Source organism: Aulostomus chinensis, chromosome 17 (assembly GCF_037954235.1).
Source record: "Aulostomus chinensis isolate RoL2024-O1b breed Wild chromosome 17, RoL_Achi_v1.0, whole genome shotgun sequence".
Lineage (NCBI taxonomy): Eukaryota > Metazoa > Chordata > Actinopteri > Syngnathiformes > Aulostomidae > Aulostomus > Aulostomus chinensis.
Genome location: NC_141336.1, coordinates 24,047,668 through 24,067,631, shown reverse-complemented (window position 1 = coordinate 24,067,631; position 19,964 = coordinate 24,047,668). Strand labels below are relative to the sequence as shown.

Sequence of the window (19,964 nt, the reverse complement as noted above, 5' to 3'; positions counted from 1 at the left end):
CTTGTGTGCAGACCTGTGAGCTGGATACCAAATATGGTCAAGATAAAATGGACAGTATAGCCTTGCTGGCATGTGTGTTCAAAGCTCAAGGCATGGTGGGTAATGGATATCCGCACTTTGGTTCATTTTACTGCGTCACAACTTAAGAGTGGAAATGAGTTATCAGTCAGAAACTAATTAAGTTCGCCTTGGCGGTCTCGTAAATGGCTTTCAAATTGCACACCTATTACCAAGAATAGTGAAATAGCTGTTACCAAAGTGCAGTTCCTCAGGGCCCATACATCCCTCAGCCTCCTCATTCTCCCTGCACATAGAACCTGCAGGGCTAAACGAGTTCATCTGCATCACAATGATGCACGTAAATATCTGCACATCGAAATCAATTAAGTGGAAGTATCGGCACTCAAGGTAGAATGCAGGACTTTGTGCTTTGCTGATTTAAATCACTTCATCTGATATCAGCAATGTGTTTAATCTATAGATCCCAAGATCATGTTACGCTGAACGGTTTTGACCATTTCCACGTGATTCGCCTCTGATCCTGAAGGAGGCTTTCAGCCACACGCTGATCAAAAACTGCAATTGCTCACCTCATCTCAGACCCTCCAGAATCTCCAGCAGTGGGCTCATTGTGTCTTACTGTGCATAGAAATGGAGCAGCAGCAGTGTAACACTGCAGCAGCAGCTGCAGCAGCAGCAGTGTAACAGTGCAAGAGCAGCAGTGTAACAGTGCAAGAGCAGCAGTGTAACAGCACAGCAGCAGCAGTGTAACAGCGCAGCAGCAGCAGTGTAACCGCGCAGCAGCAGTGTTACAGCGCAGCAGCAGTGTAACAGCGCAGCAGCAGCAGTGTAACAGCGCAGCAGCAGCAGTGTAACAGCGCAGCAGCAGCAGTGTAACAGCGCAGCAGCAGCAGTGTAACAGCGCAGCAGCAGCAGTGTAACAGCGCAGCAGCAGTGTAACAGCGCAGCAGCAGTGTAACAGCGCAGCAGCAGCAGTGTAACAGCGCAGCAGCAGCAGTGTAACACCGCAGCAGCAGCTTTCATACTGACTGGGACCAGTTCTCCCTCGTCTTCTCCATCTACTCCATCCTGGCCAGTCCCTGAGTCGTGACTTCTACTTCCTTCTCCGACTACGAATAAAGCAACCTGAATAATGTGGTTAGATATCACTTGGAATTCCTAATGACTAAAGACTTAAAAAAAAAAAAGTTTCCACTGAGATACTTGTTGGTGGATTTTTAAGTGAGGACACAAGATGCAAATGCACATTTCTAAGCCTCTGTTGAGGCGACCTGGAGGCATTACCATCTTGAACTATCAGATGCGCTGTAGATGCATTTAAACATGGGTGGTCAAAGGTGAAAGGTCACTCTAACTGCCTGTCACTCACCACAGGCCAGTCCTTGACAATCGTGGCCAATCAATTGTGGAAATTTAACACACAAGCACAACGAATGGAGGAGAAGAAGAAGACCCTTTGACAGGTCTGTTGTCGGGGAGTAATTAAGCTTTGCTAAATCATTAATTAATACATTAATACTTCACATCCTGCCAGCGCACCTCAATTAATCCCCCATAAACACAACAGTTTCTCAATCAGGAAATAAAAAAGTAGTTATCTGTGATATATTCACAACAACAGCGCAATCGATGGTTCTCTACTCGTGAGAGGAAGTGTGTGTAAATTGTTGCCAGTGCAACAATTGAATGAGAAATTTAATTTTAATAATTAATCACAATCACCTGTGTATTTCTTGTGGCTTTAATGAGAACTAATGTTCTGCAATCAGGAGGCGGAGGCTGCTTTTAACCACCTAAAAGCCCCAACAATCAATATGACTGGAAATAGGCGTGGGGTAAACAGAATTTCCAACAGACAAACGTTCGTTTCTCTTCTCTCGTTTGTTTGCACTTTCCTTCCTGCACAGCCCGTTCGCCAGTGCGGCATGAATGTTTGTTCATAATAAAGAAGGATGTGCAGTGATAGACCGCATGGCTGGGAAGACACAGTTTTCTTTTTGATTCCATCTTTTTCTCATTCTTTAAGTTACGGTTCACCTCCCCTCTCCTCCACTTCTTCTTCTTCTTCTTTTTTTTCAAGTAAGTCACAGGAATGCCACACGCAATCCTGCTCCACCATTTGCATTCCTGTGACCAGCTTTGATGGATTCTTGGTGCGCCTGCCGCTACGTAGCCTGGACTCGTCGGGGAAGCGAGGCGGCGCACGGAGGAAGGCGGCAGATGAAACGTTTGTGCCCGTTACTCTTTTTCTGCATTACAAAAGAAGAGAGGGGCAGCAACTGTGAACTTCAAAGAAGTTTTTTTTTTCTTTTTCTTTTCTTTTTTTAGCTCAGAGAAAAATAAAGTAGTTAAGTGAGTTACAAAGGTGTGAAGAAAACCACGGCCACACACTTGGAACCTCCTTGTTGAAAGTGGTTGGTCATTGTAAGACAAAAGAAATGAATGCTCATCCCCTTTCGCCATGTTTAAATTGTCTTTATATCGCCTTTAAATAGAGTTAATGGTGCCAGTGGTCCGTGGCGCTGCCACATTTTCTCCTGGTGCCTCCACAGTCTCCTTTTGTCAAACTGAAAATCTAAAAGTCCCGGTGGAAGCGTCTATATTTGAATAATCACTGCATCTCTATTATGCTTAATTCATGTAGTCACTAATATCCAGTGTGTTTCATATGGTCACTCTCCACCACAGGGGTGCTCCTCTGGTGACATCATTGAATCAAGATTTGTATTTTACCCATCACATATTTGTTATTTGTTAGCCACTAATAAGTCTGGCAAGATCTGATTTGCAGCTAAATTTAAATTTACACGGGAGAGAAACTCCTCGGTCTTTAATCCCAGACAGAAGTTGCTGCTTCCTGCGTCCAAATTTGGCACCACAAGCCGTCTGATTAAAACCCCACAAATGTAATTTTCCTCTCACAAATCTAATCTCAGGCCCAGACATTTTATTGAAATGACTGTGATTCATCAGTTTATAAAGTTTGTTTTTTTTCTCTCTCTCTCTCTTACATATGGCGTCCATCATCCTCCGTAGACAGAGCTGTAATGAAACACTGTAAAAAATGAAAAAGACAGCAAGTAAATATACAAACGCAATTAGAGCATCAATGAATGAGTGTGAGACACTAGTGGAGAGAGAATAGCCATGAGTGTGTGCTGATGCCACCTAGTGGGTGTCTTGTATTTTAGGGGGCAGAGAGACAGAAAGAGAGAGAGAGAGAGAGAGAGAGAGAGAGGTTCAATTCCAGTCGATGAGCGAGCCCGTGTGGGGAGTGAAGTTGCAGCTCCCTCATGTTAAAAGGACCCCCCCCCCCCCAACAATAACAACAACCACATAACAACGCCAAACGGCTTCAACCCAAACGACCCTCCCTCTGAAAACTCTGATGAGCGCTCAGGCAGCAGGAGAGTTGGCGACGGCTCGGTGATTCATTGACAAAAACAACAACAACAAAAAATCACGGGAGACCAACAACCGGTGGAGCTCAGCCTTCTCCTCAGTCCTCCACACCTCCAGGAGCCGAGGATGCGTGGGCGCACCGGACCAGTCCGCGACCACGGAGCCTCCTCGCCGCCGCCGCCGCTGAGGGAGAGAACCGCTGACTGACGGCTGGCGCGCAGGTGACGCGTGAGCGGCTGGAGCCGCGACTTCAACTGAGCTCTGACATCCTAAAGCAGCCGGGACCGGAAGCTAGGATCGTATTTTAAAAGTTTAACGGGCGCTCGGCTTCTCCAAAAGTGAATTCACGGTTGAGTTCTGAGAGAGGAGAGGAGGGAGAGAAGGGGGGAGAGAGAGAGAGAGAGAGAGGAGAGAGAGAGGGAGAGAGAGAGAGAGAGACGCCGCCGCATCCCGCTGCTGACAGAGAGACCACTTGTACCGCCGTTACAACTGTGCCAAGAGACAGGGAGGCTTTGAAAGCCCCGGGAGCGAACCCGACCGGCATATCAATCAGCATCCCGGGGAGCCTCTGGCTTGGTCCGCCAGCGCTGCAACACACCGGGGACTCGGAGGGAGACGGCGCTTCTCTGTCTCCAGGAGGGAGGATCGCTACAGCCGCTGGCAAACAGATGTAAAAACCCCGTTACCTCAGTGTTACCACGTGTGTGCACCGGCGGAGAGGGGCAGGACCCGCAGGATCATCGATTCCCATCCTTTTTTTTTTCCTTTTTTTTTTTTTGCGCTGCGTATGCTGTGACAGGCGCAGAGAGGAAGCGGTCAACTGTGGAATTAAAGGGGGGCTTCTCCCGCAACTGTAATCACCTAAACAATGAACGCCGGGATGTTGTTTTTGCTTGTTTGTTCTGCGGCATTTCTCCCAGGGCTGCAGTGCGCCTCTCCGAGAACCACAGCGGGGATGGAGCCCCTCACCGCGGGCTCCAGCAACAGCAGCGGCGGCGGCGGCGGCGGCGGCAGCGGGGAAGCCGCCAGCAAAAGAGACTTGAATCAAACTCTAAACTCCAGGCTCAAGAGGAAAACCCTGGCTGTGGATTTCGCCGTGCCCTCTTTGTTGCGTTATTACCTGGCGGAGTTCATCAAGAGACCCCTGAACGGAGACTGCCAGGCTCACGGTGGATGCTACACGGTGCGCGCAAACTTAAAAATGCACTGCATACCTTTACAGAAAACCGTATCTACTTTTGTTGACCACAAGTCCACGGAGAGGAACGCGTCCACGGATGACCAGCTGCCCTTCTTCTACAAGCGGCCGCTGTCCAAAGTTCTGAAACTGGCTTCCATGAAATCCAACCAAGTTGTGGTGGAAATAGGAGAGGATCTAATTAGGACGGGATGCGGGGGGCTCGCCGTGTACGCGGAGGCCCCTGTGTTTACCCTGGAGATTGACCTCACGTCTATTCTGGAGTGGTGGCTCGGCGCGGAGGGAGGCCGATTGAGGGTCCGGCTCATGCCCGAGAAAAAGGCGCAGGTGCCCGGTATGGAGGATCGATACACCGCGGCTATACGCGCTGCAGACCCCCGCCTCTTCCTTCACATATCATCCCAGGGTGAGTGCTCTCAGCCCCCCCCCCCCCCACACACACACACACACACACGCACAACCCACCAGGCAGGTTGAGTCCAGCTCTGACTGATGTTGATGCTGAGTTTGACGAGTTGAAGTGGCTGCCAGACACTCCCAGGGTCTGGTGCTGATCTGGTGACTCCAGAGAACCGAGTTACACTAACAGTTGTACGGATCCACAGATTCAGGATCTGTTGCTCTGCTTCAGACTCCTGATTCATTATTGATGCCCACAGCAACGCCGAGAGGCGACCAGCATGTTGATTTGATTCCCGAACTCTTTGCTTTCCTCCGGCTGGGATCCACGCTGGATTCGGGCAGCATCTGCTGAGGCCTCTGTCATGATGAGCTCACTGCTGCTTATTTATTAATTCATTGAGAGGAAAGTGAGGCCTCGTTGCCTGTTAATGATATGCATGCACGTTGCATCAGACCCAATAATATTTAAGTCAGAAAAGCCCCCAGCAGGGCCCGGTCTTCATCGGCCCCCCCTGAGGATACCTTCTCAGTCCCCCGAGCCCCTCCACTCCTGGTGGAGGGATGGATTTAAAAAAGAAAGGCTTTATTTTGATTAGGCCCAAATTAAGCCGTTATCTCCAAGAAAGCTCCAGCACTCAATACTCGAGGGTTCGTTCCCTCATTCTTCTGAGCATCGGCGCAATGTAATTGCTTAATCGCTTTGATGAGGGAGGCTGGCCCAGAAAAATGCAACGGAACCTATCAGACAAAAGCAAAGCAGCGGCTGGCTCGGCTGGAAGCTGATTGAGTGGGAACACACGCACGCACGCACACACACACACACACACACACACACACACAGAATGCAAAAACTGGAGCGGAGTGAGAAGTTACTACATGTGTGCTGGTTGTATAAAACTATCATCATGTTGGTTCATGGATACGCTCTGTTTCTGATATGGGTTTTCATTCATGCTAATGCACACACACACACACACACACACACACACACACACACACACACACACACACATACACACACAACCTCTGAGTGGGCCACCACTGCAGCAGCTGCTACTGTCTGCAGGTGGATGCCAGCTGGGGAGGATTTCTGTTTAAGGGTACCTCTGCCTCTCTCCTACCACCCATGGACCCTTGAGCGAAGAGCAGAGTCCCCCAGTGACCAGCTAATTAAACTGGTGGTTCTGGACGGCTCCCAGCTGTGTGTAATTCCGTGGACCTTCATCAAAATTTGCATTAGAAAACAACGTGTGCTGGAGAAAAGATCCTCACGCTGTTTTCCATGCTCCCAGATGGAGGTGGGTTCCATCAGCAGGAGAACTTTTGGACAAATCTCCTTTATGGTGGAAAAGTAAAACTCAATTTGGCAAAATCTGAAACAGTGTCACCTGTTGGAGTGTTCATTCTGATGTGCCGACTCTCTTTTGGTCTTGTTGACGAGAACTAGAGTCCCTCAAACTTGTCTGTTTAATTTTTGTACTGTAATTGAAGTGATCCCCCCCCCCCCCACCCCCACACACACACACACACACACACTGGGTCAAAAAACATGTTTTGTTGCTTTGAAAACCAGCTTGACTTGAGTGTGAGTCTCTTGGGGATGTCAGTTTGACAAAATGATGGAAGCGTTTGCGCCGCTGTCATAGCGACAGCCCTGTTGATATCAGGTCATGCTAAAACTGACAGAGATGCTGTTGCCTTTTCATATTTAGCTGCAGCTTCTTTCTCATCAGGTTAGTCAGGTTTGCTCAGGTTCCTATTGGGGATACACACACATACACACACACACACACACACACACACACACACACGCTCCTCTGTGCAAGAGTTTCAGCTCCTTCTCCATACAAACACCCTCCTCTCGCAGCTGTAATGTGTGGATGTCTCGCTTTATTAGCTCTCTTCCGCTCTTGATTGGTTGAGGTTTGACATTTTTCTGTGTTTGCTTGTTTTTCCCAGCCCCCAGTAAAATGCTGGCTATTAGCATGAAATAAATACCCACCATGGCACCGGGAATAATTTGGCAACCCGGCAAACATGCCTACGGGAATCGATGCATTAAAGCCTGCGCAGTGCGTTTGTACTGACTGGCCCCGTGGGCCCCATGGGCCCCGTGGGAAGGATCATTATTGAAAGAGGTTTATACGAGCTGAAGCAGTGTGGGAGAGGATGAAACTGTTGTAAGAAGGTGTGATAGACGGTTGACCCTCACTTTATTAACCTGTGTTCTGTTCACAAAGTGATGCAATAAATAGGTTGCAACAGAGTCATTGGAAGCTGAAGGAAACAGCAGGGCCCTGGCTTTGTTAGACGGAACGTTCCTGCTTCTCCGTGGAAATTCCCAACGTTCTCACAAACACACCTTCTGATTCAGGCCCCGAAGTACCATCATGTTTGAGAGAGCAACTGTGTATGTTAGGTGTGTGTTCGTGTGTGTGTGTGTGTTTGCCCCTCAGCTCTGCGGCAATTACAAACACACACTCCCATGATTTTCTGTGTGAGGCTCTCCAGCTCGCCGTTTCCCTTGAGAGGCCCAAATTAGGATCTGAGCGTTGCAGATGTTGTAGCCGTCAGGCAAAATTTTATCGTTTCCTCCTCTCACCTTTATCTGATGTCGCTTGTGGTCCTCTAAAGTAGGCATCGCTGACAGATGAACGCAATTTCAGTTTCCCATGTCCCAAATGTTTTCCCTCGTGTCTTCGCATAGTCGCCTCAAGAGAAGTTCTGAACCACAGAGGAGACGTTTAGCTCTCTTATTCGCTCCTTCACGCTGCATCATGAAGGGCGCCGGGAAACACACCTATGTTTGCTGGAGACGACACATAATGGCGTCATCATTTTTGCTTCATTTGGGGTCATTTTTGTCCGAGCGCAAAGTCCCAAACTCCAAGTTCTTCTGAGGGACAGGAGTCATACTGTCAGAAATGCTCGAGTTTACCTGCAGGTATGAGTTCTTCAGGTATGTTGATGGATTTTACTGAGGATCTTACAGGCAGGGGTCATTCCTGCGCTTTTGTGTTGCAGAGCCATGTTCGTTTGCTCAGCTTTGCATTCCACAGTGACGTTTTTATCCGTTTCACACACAAGTTCACACAGTGTGAACATAATAAAGTTCTTCCGCCATGCAGACGCCGTCCAGGGGTTTTCTAATTTAATGATTCGTTATTTTAAAAGGAGACTAAACAGTTAATTACGTGAAGTGCAAGGTTAACGCGTCATGTTAGTGGCTACAACAAAACAGAGTACTCTGAATACTTAACCCCAAAACTAAAATTGACATTTGGATGTTTTACTTATTAATGACTAAATGCTGCTGCTGCTGCTGCTGAGTATGAGGATCCTACCGTTTGCACATTCATCCTGATTTTTGTCTCCATAAAGGCTCTTTTTTAATTTCCAGTTTGGCAGCTTTTATAAAAAATTCAGTTCTGGTTCTTTACCCCGATGGTAGTTCATTCCACCACAGAGCAGCTTTTATGCATTTTTACTTTTTTTTATTGCTGGCAGACAGAAGTGACAAGAGAGTCTTGCAATGCAAAGACAATGGGGAGCGATGAATTGTTTCCCCCTTTGGTGTGAGTGGCACTTAATTGCTCTATATCTCTATGATGGGCTTGTTCTGCTCTAAAAAACAGGTGAAATCCGAGGATTTACTGCCTTTCTCTGTTTTAAACTGCTTCTTTTAACTGTAGGTGGGAAAAAGCCCTATAAAAAGCTTAAGAGAATAAGGCTTAAGGGTATTGTAAATGGCATAATTCTGACATTTTATCTTCTAATTTATTGAATTATATTCATCCGGAGTTCAGCCTAAGTAGAAAAAAGAAATATTGTACTATAACCATCTCAGAAGTTTTGTGATTTGTGGTGTCTTTGTACGTGGGGCATCAACATGCCTTCGAGGGATTATTCTGGGCTCTATTTTTTGGGTCTAAATCGTGCATGGAGACAAAAATAATCGGAACTGGTCCAATAGTGAGCAGGAATGCTGTTACCAGGAATCACAAAATGGTTGCACAGCGTAATTATTCATGTCAGTTTGCTTGTTTTTCCACTGACAAGCTCAACATCTTGGAGGTGATCCCTGCAGAGACAGACATTTTGTTCCTAATCTTCTTCTTCTGTCCTGATACTTTGTTCATTCCTCTGGTTTATCACGTGAGGGGAGTTTCTGGCATCTTGCCATGCTTCCATGGATTCTGATGGGACGGCGACGGGATATTTCCAGGTCAGGGAAACGTTCTCTGGTGTGTCTGTCCGTCTGATTTGTCAGTCTGGCGATGGTCCTCGTGGTGAACCTGTTCACCGCTAACACAGCCCGGTGTGCGGGTGCAGAGTAGCGCAGGCAGCCGCTAATTCAGAGAGTGTGGCTCATCTATCAAAACATCACAAGCGTAGCAAAGTGTGACATCATCTTTTAGCCGGAATTTTTGAAATGTGCAAATGCAAAACACTATGTGGTCTTCTGGAAATACACTTTCTGCACTCCAGCTCTGTCCTCCACTCTTCCCCGGATGTTTCTCCCCATCTTTCACTCACGTTTACACGGTTTTTATCAGGTAAAAACTCTGGTTTCAGAGTGAGACGTGCATGCGTGAGTTCTCAGTTATGGATTAATCTAATAACTGTTGCCCCCATCCATCATTTAGCCCTAAAACCGGTATTAACTGAGGCCCAGGTTTATAAACAGCAGAGTTACCCAGAAGAGGTCTCTGAGTGAATGTGAAGGATAACACAGCAACACAATTTACAGCCTCCAAAATGACCATTAAAGTAAATCAACACCTCTCAAACAGCTTCAATAAAAGCATTGTAATGCTCATGAAGGGAGGATGATTTAGTGAAGGGCCGTTCCTCTTCACTGTTTTGATCTTGGTTGACTCATAAATAGGCAAGTAAGTGTATTGTGTATTTTAATACCCCCAAGTTCTCAATGAAGTTGTTCTCATTTACATTTTATCCTCTTGTTGATGTCAGAAAACGGGACAGTTGTGAATTGGTGACTGGAACGTGGCCCGTAGTGACCCCAGACCCTCGGACCCCTGACTGGAGTTTGGCTAACATTCGTCCAATAAGGCCTAACATTTTCTGCAGTTTGCGGTTGTTATGTTGCTCATGTGTTGTTTTGAGGTTCTGTCCAAGCGATGTCGTCTCTTTCCTCTGTTAGCTAGCGAGCGCAGTTGCAACAGCTGTGCTACTGTAAACTCATTTGGAAAACTAATGACTCATAGACACAAATGAATGCTCTCTGCCGCGCTGGGGGGTTTGACATGTAATTGATATGTCATCGACAGTCAGTAAACACTGACTTTGACTTACAACTGAATAATTGTCGCCTTTTCCAAATCGCAAGATTGGAATTTCTAATTTGCTTTCGTTGCAAGACTCTGATTCTTATCAAAAGCAGAAGCATCATTCGCTCATAATCCCTCTCTTGTTCTGAAATGTAACACTAACTACTGTTCCTCATTGAAATTGTGGGATTGAACTCCTGAACCAATTACATCGAACTATTTTGGGGGTTCAGGACAGGTGGAATATAGTAAATATAAGAACGGTGTAATAATAAGCCTGGGGGAAATCATTCCAGTGTGTTACCGGGCAGAATCTGTAGCCCACCTTCATCTGGTGTCTGGTTTCTGGTTCAGCTCTGTTCACCTGTTGACCTTTGACTCAGCCTGTCCAGGTGCAAGGCTGCTGAGTCGCAAGAGGAGCGACGCTGCGTCTCAAGTAAGTGCATGAACTTGTAGTAATCAATGGTGCTCCTGACATTTAAAGCTTGTATCAATCAGCCGCTAATGGGAAAATCAATAGGAAGCCAGAATGACGTGCCACTTTATTATTTATGCATTTCTATGATCAATTCACTCCGGCATGTGTCGTGACACCCCCAACGGGCCCCTTGGGGCTGTGCCCCGCTGATCAATACCGCATCAAGTACACGTGTCCTCGTGTTCGCCGCTTGATCCTGTGTTAATGTTACAATGTCGAGAGTGTGTGCGGGTCAAAGTGAACCTTTGCCGCCACCATTATTTGGCTAGAGGTTCCTACGCAGCAGCTGAGGAGTGTCAGATTCCTCCTCAGGAGTAGCGGCATTGTTTGAGTCACTTCTCCTAACAAATGTGAATAATGAGACACTCGTGGCATCTGCAGTAGAAATACCTTGAAGCTTCTCAAGTGCTTTAAAATCAGTGCTGCTTGACTGAGCTAACTCAGAGAATAGTGTAAGGATATCACCACCTCCGCCGCCACCACCTTGTACGCATCCCCACACTGCCTTCACCCACATGAATGGAACACCTCTCTCTATTCTGGCGGCCCGGAGTAAAGAAAACTGACATTCTCAGCGCCTCCTCGTCCGTCTGGATAGTTAAAGATGTATGCATAGTAAAGACGTGCACCCTGAACCTGTGCATATTCATTATTTACAGTCGCACTGCTGTCAGCGTAATGAGACGGCGGATTCCTCTTGACTGGCAGGAAGTGAATTCGTGCTCCTTCAAGATGCGGCGACCCGAAGAGTCAAGCTGTTAGCATTCCAGAGACGACCACGCTTAAAGTAAAATATGAAAAGGCAAAGCTTGCCAAATTGGAAGGCGCAGGTAAACATCTATAACAATGTAAACAGCAGCTAATGCCTTTTATGATATTAATCACCACCGCCGCTGCCGTTAATGCTTGTGTCAGTATTCCTCAATTAAGTGGACTCAAGGTGACTTTAGCCATGAATTCCTTCTTCACTTCTTGTTAAGCACCCTTTCATTCCTCTCGTTCACCAGATGTCTTAGTTTTTTATGCTGCTTTCTTGTTCCTTTTTTGTTTTGTTTTGGGGTTTTTTGTTGTTGTTGTTTTTTTTAAAGGCAAATCTGCCTGTTTGATTAATGCTGCTGCTTATACGAGGCCTCGCAGCCGGAGTTGAGCACTCGCTGTGAAGGGGAACACACACATCCTCGTGCTCCAGTTACATACCACTGTGGATGTCTATTTTTGTATGCGTATGTAGTTGAAATACAGTAGCAATTATGAAGCTGTGAACCTGAGAGAGCTACAGGGGTGTCAGGGCACGCTCTGCAGAGAGAGGAGGAGAAAACCCTGCTCTTAAACAAAGACGTCTGGTCAGGTTTGGTGCAAATGATAAATTGTTTGACGAATTTCAAGGCTTATCAGATATTCCTGCATGATCACACTGTAGACAGAACTGGCTCATCATTACTGGTTACAGCATGGTTACTGCACTTATGCTCGCTGTACTTTGGAACATTTGTATTCAAATCCCTCATTGTGCATTTATTATTGTCATTATTAAGATGAATAAGCAGCTGAGTATTATAAGCTGCATTGATGCGGGATTTATTACAGAGCTGTTGTATCTTACTGCATTAGACTCATCTCGGTTTACATAATAAATTAGCAAGCAAGTTTATACAGCTGGCTGAAGGTTGCAGCGGTAGGTTTGCTGACATCTGAAAATAGAAGTGTGAAAATTATGAAAAAACACGAGTCTAAATTTGAATAAATGCACCATTCACAGTCAACAAACAGATGCAAAGATGTTGTACGGAAAGCTTTGACACCAGACAATATAAAGAATCTAGTCTTTTAGAAAATCTGTAGAAAGTAACACGCTGGTTGTAGCATCAGGTTTGGCAGGTTGTGAAAGCAACGCTGGAAAACCTGAAGCACAGAAATGATCCAAATCCCGCAGATCAACCTGATCCCAGGTGAATCCAGTGGTTATTGTCCCTTTTGCTCTGTTCTGGCCTCCCCAAGGGGCTGAGCACAGTTTCTCTGTGAATGGGAATCAAATAATATGACATTGGTATCAAAAGAACGTGGCGTAGAGCAGACCACGTGTTTGTGATTTGACTCGTAAATGCTTCAGGGAAGTTATTTAAAACATCAAGGGAGTACTTTGGTTCAGTCGTTGGGTGTCTCTGATGTGATGAGGCACACTGCAGTAAATCAGGTACAGCTGAATGTAGCCTTTTACTCACAGTGGGTTTATCTGAGGTGTTTGCAAAGAGTTTCTGATGCAGAAAACTGAACCAGACTAGATTAAGAGGCTGTATAGAGCTGGAGGAGACACTGGGAGCAGTTCTTTGAGTTCATCATACTGAGTGACCCCTTTCACCCGTTCAAGTCATGTAATATACATATATTGATGAGTGCGGGTTTAATGAGCAGCATTAAAAACCTACATCAGGAAAGAGTTGTATTTTCTCAGACGTCCTTGAAGAAGCCCTCAAGCTCCTGATGCAGTCAAGTCAATATTTGAATGGGTGCTAAAATGGCAGCAGAAAAATCAAGTATCAGGAAGGAAAAAGCTCTTGAGCTGGATTTTGCTTTTCACAGATCTTTAAGCCAAACACACAACCGCAACCCTCAAATGATAACTACTGACCACAAAGTGTCAGGTGGGAAGAAAAGCTCCCAAAATTCACCTGGAGTAAAGACGCCATTAACAAATGTGCCACAGTGGCCGTGCACACAAAGCCTGAGTGCTCTCAGGCCACATCCCCAGCTCCCTTTATGATCTGTAATGGGATTGTTGAGGAGCAGCAGCGACCTCATCACGGGACAAAAAAACACTTAATTGGATATGTTTCGCCGTGAAAGGTTGAGGAGGAGTGGTTTCTCCAAACCTGCTGGAATCCCTCAAAACACAGTCTCATCCCCTCCATTCACCTGTCCAAGTGGTGTGTGTGTGTGTGTGTGTGTGTGTGCGTGTGTGTGTGTGTGTGTGTGTGTGTGTGTGTGTGTGTGTGTGCGTGCGCGCCTCTCTGTGCGTGCGTGTGAGGAGCTGGCATTTTCAGTCCGCCCTGTATTGCCCCTGCTGTTGCTGTGGCTCGGATGGGAGTGTGTATGTGTGTGAGAGTACTAAGAGAGATCAAGAGGCAGAACAGCCGTGCCATGAGAAATGTTGTTTGTGGCTTACTGGAGCACGAGCCCCACCATGCTCAGTGGCTCGGACCAGCTCAAGGGATGGAGGCGCAACTTGTTCAGCTGTTGCTCGCACTGTTTGGAACTCACCAGAGCCTCCAGACGGCTTATCTTCTCAGCTGGAACCGAGAGTTGTGCACTGAGGAAAAGTTAGATGAACTTCCTCTCAGTCCTTTTTTCCTTGCATTTGGTTGCTCTGGGGGTTACAAATAGTTAGTAACAGTCCCTCCTGCCAGCCACCCGGGTCAGGCAAGGTTTTTAGGTTTTAAAAGATGATGACTAAAGCCATAACTTCAGACTCTCAAAAGCTCCCTGATTAATTCATACTAAGCTTTGTCAAGAGGTTTTGGCATTAAAAAAAAATGAAGAGGAAGCTCCGGTTACAAAGTGGGATGATGTCTTATCCAAGTTAACTACTGTTATTTTTCTGAATTCGACTGTAGCTGAGAGAGCTTCCATTTTCTCCTCTTTTCTGCATGCATTAGGGAGCTTGAGACGCGGTGGCCGCTAGTTAGCTTAGCACAACAGATGGCAGTGGATGAGCAGGTTAGCATACTGCCGTCAAAAGCTATCAAATACACATTTATCCAAAACAGGCTTTGCCTGGGTGGGATTGAGCGTGACATTCATTATGAAATCATTTAAATTACAAGACGTTGAGATTTCGAAATCAAACAAGAAGCTGTAACTATTTTCTTGACACAGCAACAAAAGTAAATGTGTGTTGATGACTAGAAGAGCGCCTGCTGCTGCTGCTGCTCGTCACCTTGTAAGTGAGGATGTGGAAGATTTATTCTGGACACACAGAGATCCCGAACGTGACTTTTCGCAAGGATCTCCGTGAAAACGAGAGAGTGCCAACTTCGAGCAATGCCAGTGTCACAAAGAAATCAAGTTTTTACGTTATTTAAAAGGATCTTCCCCCAAATTTGACAGGTTCCGCCTTGGCGACACCCCTCCACCTCATTACACCCTGGAGCTATTGTGCAACCCTGCTGACACACAAACGAGCCAACAGATGAGGGTGAAACGTAACCTCCTCAGTAAAGGTCATAAATAATTGGACTGGAAAACAAAATTAAGTGCAGATGTGCCAAATGACATGTGAGATGTTGTGTGTGAGCGTGTGGCACCCACGAATGGTTTCTGCTTGCTGATGCCTGTTAAAACCTCTCTCTCCATCTCAGTTGGATATTTAAGGTCCTGAAGAGGACGAGTTTGAATCTAATTTCCCCTCCTGATTTGCCCTGGAAGTACAGTAATTGCTGTCTTTTGTTATCTGAAAGAGCCTGACTTTCACCCAGAGCCACACGGATCCATGTCACACTGTCACAACCTCATGATGTAACCGTTACTAACAAATATTAATGTGCTTTTCTGTTATTCTTTTGAGTTGCTCGCTGTCCCCAAAAGCTCTGTGGGGTCAGGGCCAGAATATGAGTGCATTCCACAATTCTGCCAGCTGGTTTGACTTCAGTCTGTGCAGACACAACGACGACAACAACAACAACAACAACAACATTGTGATGTTATTTTTGCCCACCATCTTTAGCAGCTGCGCCAGGCAGTGACGTGAGGTCACAGACCCACTTAAACTCATATAATGGATGAGATTTTCACAAACTGACTGTTTTCACAAACACAGGATTGGAAATCAGCAACCTGTGCAAGTGTTTCACTTTATCAGACGATGTCACACACCCCAACACACACACACACACACACACACACACACACACCTCACTCATCCTCAGCAGTGAGAAGTGAGAGAGCGAACATCGTCTCTGCAGCTGTATAATTCTTGGATTGTAGATTTTCAGTGCTATTCAGTCTATTTTTAGGAAACAGCAAAGGTACAACCATGATGCTGCTGAGTGTATTTACACTATTTACAACTGCTGGCTGGCTAATGCCCACAGTTAGCCTTTAAACTGTTGGCTTTCTCTATAGTACATGTAATGATGTCTTAACATGTATCTTTTCAGAGCAGCTGCTCCTCGGTCCAGATGTGAGAGCAGTAGTGAGCACAGTGAGTGTGATTTAGCTGAGAAGGAAACATCGGATGTGTCAGATATACGAGTATAAAGCTGGAACAGACAGAATATGCTCTAATCTCTGCAACAAATGCATTCTAGTCCTTCACCAAAACCTCAGTGTGGAGGAAATATACCAGTTAAATGCAACAATGTTGTAGTGGCTATCAAAACGTAACATCTAGGAGGGTCTGGTGGATGCACTGAGTCCTAATCCAAGAGTCTGTGGCTGGAACTCCTTCTTGTTGCGTAGGCAGATTTTTATTTGTGGACTCGCAGGTATAAAAACACAACGTCACAAGTGGCTCTGCATGGATGTTGTGCTGCAACTGCGCGGATGGAAAGGTCAACAGAAAATGAGAACACCTTCCTTATCCTACACTCTGCTGTAAATTAAACTGACTACAAGCAGGTTATTTAAATACGGTGCTAATACTTTACCCTGGCGACACACACAAGCACTCCTCCACACAAACTACACACACACGCACACAACTAATTGTGTGCATCTGAGAAGAATGAGCAGACAGGTTGAAAATACAAACAGTGGAAATTACCTTTATTCAGTGACTGAGACCTCACAGTGGAGGTATAAGGAGGTGGAAGGAGCGGAAAATGGATGCACGTGTTGGATGTATTTGAGTCGTTGTTGCTGATTGAAAGGTGGCCCGGTGGAGCAGTGGTCAGCACTGTCCCCTCACAGCAAGAAGGTTCCGGGTTCGAGTCCCAGCTGGAGCACGGGGTCTTTCTGGGTGAGTCTCCATGTTCTCCCTGTTCCTGCTGGGTTCTCTCTGGTACTCCAGCTTCCTCCACAGTCCAAAGACATCAAGAGGGACCAGGTTAATCCAGACTCTAAATTGACCGTAGGCGTGGCTGGGAGAGCCAATGGTTGTCTGTCTCTATGTGTTGGCCCTGCCATGGACTGGTGACCTGTCCAGGGGGAAGGCTGCTGGGATAGGCTCCACCCCCACCACCCTGAACAGGATATTCAGTAGAAAATGGATGGATGGATGCTGCGGATTGAAGCTGTTTTAATGTTATGTCTTGATTCCGTACGATCACTGATGGGGAGTGGATTCCCTGCAGGTGCTGATCAGATTTGCTCATTTGTACCCAAACCATCATCTTTTCCTAAGCTTAAGTGAGTGTTTTTGTCTGTGACCCTGACCAGAAGTGTTTGAAATGCGATGCATCAGAGGACCAGAATAACTGACTGCCACACATGTGGGCTGGAGGGATGAAGTCAGGGATTTTAGTGGAAGTAAAACTGTTCACTTTCATGCTGATGACAACAAACGTAGGTTACTTATTTTCAAGGTGTCGTACATCAAAACAGCATATAGACTGTGACATTAATGTGATTTCTCATTGTTAAGAGGCGATCAATGCACAAGCCTTTGAGGTGTCAATGTTCCTGGCGCCGAGGTGTTTAAATGCATCCTCTTGAAACTGGAACCAACATCAGAGTGTAGAGTAATTCCTTTGTTGTGGAGTGAAAAGAAAATCCTAATGCGGAACCTTCTCTTATAAGAATTCTCTACAAATTCACACCATCTCTGGAATATCCTCAACTGTATGTGCATGTTGGTGATTATGTGGTTGTTGCTGGATGTTCTTAGGAGTGCAGGAGCATGGCAGAATGCAGGATTACACCGGATACTCGACCCACTACTGCACACCAGACAACACCACTGCCACGGTGGTGTTGTCGAAGCAAGTGACTAATAATAGCCTAGTTTCTGTTTGATTGTGTGCATATAATGGCCGACTCATTACCAGCTGCAAGCAGCAATCTGAACAGGCACAGTCTTCAAAGGCTCTCCGCTACACGGTGGACACCTTGTCACATTATGTTCTTTTTCCCAAACTCTTGTCTTAAAACATTTCAGTTCAGTTTTATTTGCATTTGCGTGTGCGTGTGTTTGTGTTATGCCTGTGTTTGTGTGTTGTCATTCATGTGTACATGTCCACTAGGGAGCAGTGGGGTGCTTTCAGGCTACACAAAGTCACTTCCCCTCCTGTCTGATGTGGATGGGAAAGCGAGCTGGAGCCAGCAGTGCACCATGGGGAAAAGAAGAGATCAGCACCTCTGCTTTTTTCCTCGCTCGTTGCCAGCTGGACAACATAACCATTTCCTTGCTATGCGTGAACAGATTGTATAACATCAAGCCACTGCCCTGGCCTCGGCACCCTTAACTCACACACCTTCCTGTGTGCAACCACGTGACCTTGGCGGCTATTCATGTAAATAGAACATGAAGTTGTGGCGAAATAAAGCCGGCTTCAGCAGCTTGCTGTAGGCAGTGAGTCTGAGTGATGTTCACACACCAGGTGGTTCTGCCTCTGATTGCAGTGCAGAGTTTGGCTTTTTATTAGCGGTGCAGCTAACGATTATTACCTCCGCCAAGGAGGTTATGGCTTTGTTTGTTTGGCTGTCAGCATGATTATGCACAATCCACCATGTCAGTTTTCATTCAGCCCAGTGGAAGTATGGAACCTGGGCCAAGAATTTTAAGTTTTATTTTATTTCTTTATCACTTTTTTTAAAGCTGGAACTGCATTTTAGAGTGTCAAGCTGCAGCATTGTTACCAAGAGAGTCAAGAGAGAAGCAGGTGAGAGAAAGGAGACTTTTGGAGAATTCAATTAGAATCCTGAAAAGAGGGTTTATCCTCTGGAGCATGTCACAGTAACATATTTATGTGTCTTTGCTCATATATCCCTGGTACTAAAAGCCAAAGATTGATTGATGGGTCATTGAATTTTGAACATGATGATGCAAGCATGTGTCATATTTAGTTTAGTTTTTATTTGGAAAAAAAGGATTCCAATTTGATAGAAAAATGTAAGGATTTTCTTTTTTTTTGTGCAGATATTTTTGAATAGTAGACTTATATGACCATGGATCTGAAATAAAAGGGTTTGAAAATAAATATAACACGCACGTGAGCTTATTTTGGGACACAGCATTTAACTGATGGAGTGTTCGGATGCCGGACTGAGTGACATAAAGATGTTAAACTGCTCAAACACGGCCCGTTAAATTTTGTCTTCATTGGCACGAATTTCATAGATATTAACCGACGGAGCAACCAACTGTTCCAGCTCTGAATATTCTAAATGCGGAACTTTGGCTGACTTGCAAATACGCTGGCATTAAGGCCACTCTTTACTTTGGAGGAGGTTGCAGGGATGCCAGCGGTGGCGATGGCTGAAGCTTATCACCCACAGAGGCTCATCAGTAAATCATGAGCTAAACTAAGAGCGGTTTGTCACTCCAATTATGTCCCCTCTTTTTAATGCCTTCCATTTTGCAACTCTAAATTAGACACAAACTACTTTCCTGATTGGCTGGGTGTGGAGTCAGAGTGTGTTTTAGCGAGTGTTTTACTCAGCCAGGTAACATCTTTTCCCACATTTCCTCAAAGATGACGGTCATGTTGAATGCACCATGAAGTGATATCAGACACTTGTGCTGAGTGGGTGTCAAGGTTAGTGAATGGGCCAGTGCGTAATCTCACTGTGGTGACATAAGCACTTTGAGAAACACACAATCGAATCGTTCATTTTCAACTGCCATCCCAAAGAAAAGCCTGACTCGACTGTCATGTACTCTGGATTCACACTTCAAGTTTCCACAGGGCAGAGCTGCTGACTGACAAGTATGAGAGGGGCCTTATCTATCACCTTCCAGGCATTTCATTATAAAAATGCTTGGCTACTGCACTATCACAGCAAAGATGGGGAATGCAGCCGCCTCCGTGCTGGCTGGGGTAAAAAACAGACAAGCTTCTGGACAGATTATGTAATGGTTACAAAGTGAACTGGGACACAGTCGGTTTTGTCTCTCCTTTATCATTCTGACCAGCGGATCTTGTAACTGTAATGTGACATGGATAATGCCCCCACGTATCAGAGAGGAATAAAATGGGACACGGGAGATTTGGCTTTGTACAAAGGTGTTGCTGTAGTT

At 45.9% G+C, this 19,964-nt stretch overlaps 1 protein-coding gene across 2 annotated transcripts in view; it reads left to right on the top strand.

Moving 5' to 3' along the window:
- The first annotated feature begins 3,372 nt into the window (after positions 1-3,372).
- The window catches only part of alk (ALK receptor tyrosine kinase), a 334,907-nt gene continuing 318,315 nt past the window's right edge, over positions 3,373-19,964 (top strand). The window contains exon 1 of one of the 2 annotated variants that reach the window (XM_086182128.1): positions 3,373-5,027. In XM_086182128.1, coding sequence (XP_086038254.1) covers positions 4,292-5,027 — 736 coding nt within the window. In that variant the 5' untranslated portion in view covers positions 3,373-4,291. The remainder of the gene's footprint in view (positions 5,028-19,964) is intronic. The other variant, XM_086182129.1, reaches the window with a different exon arrangement.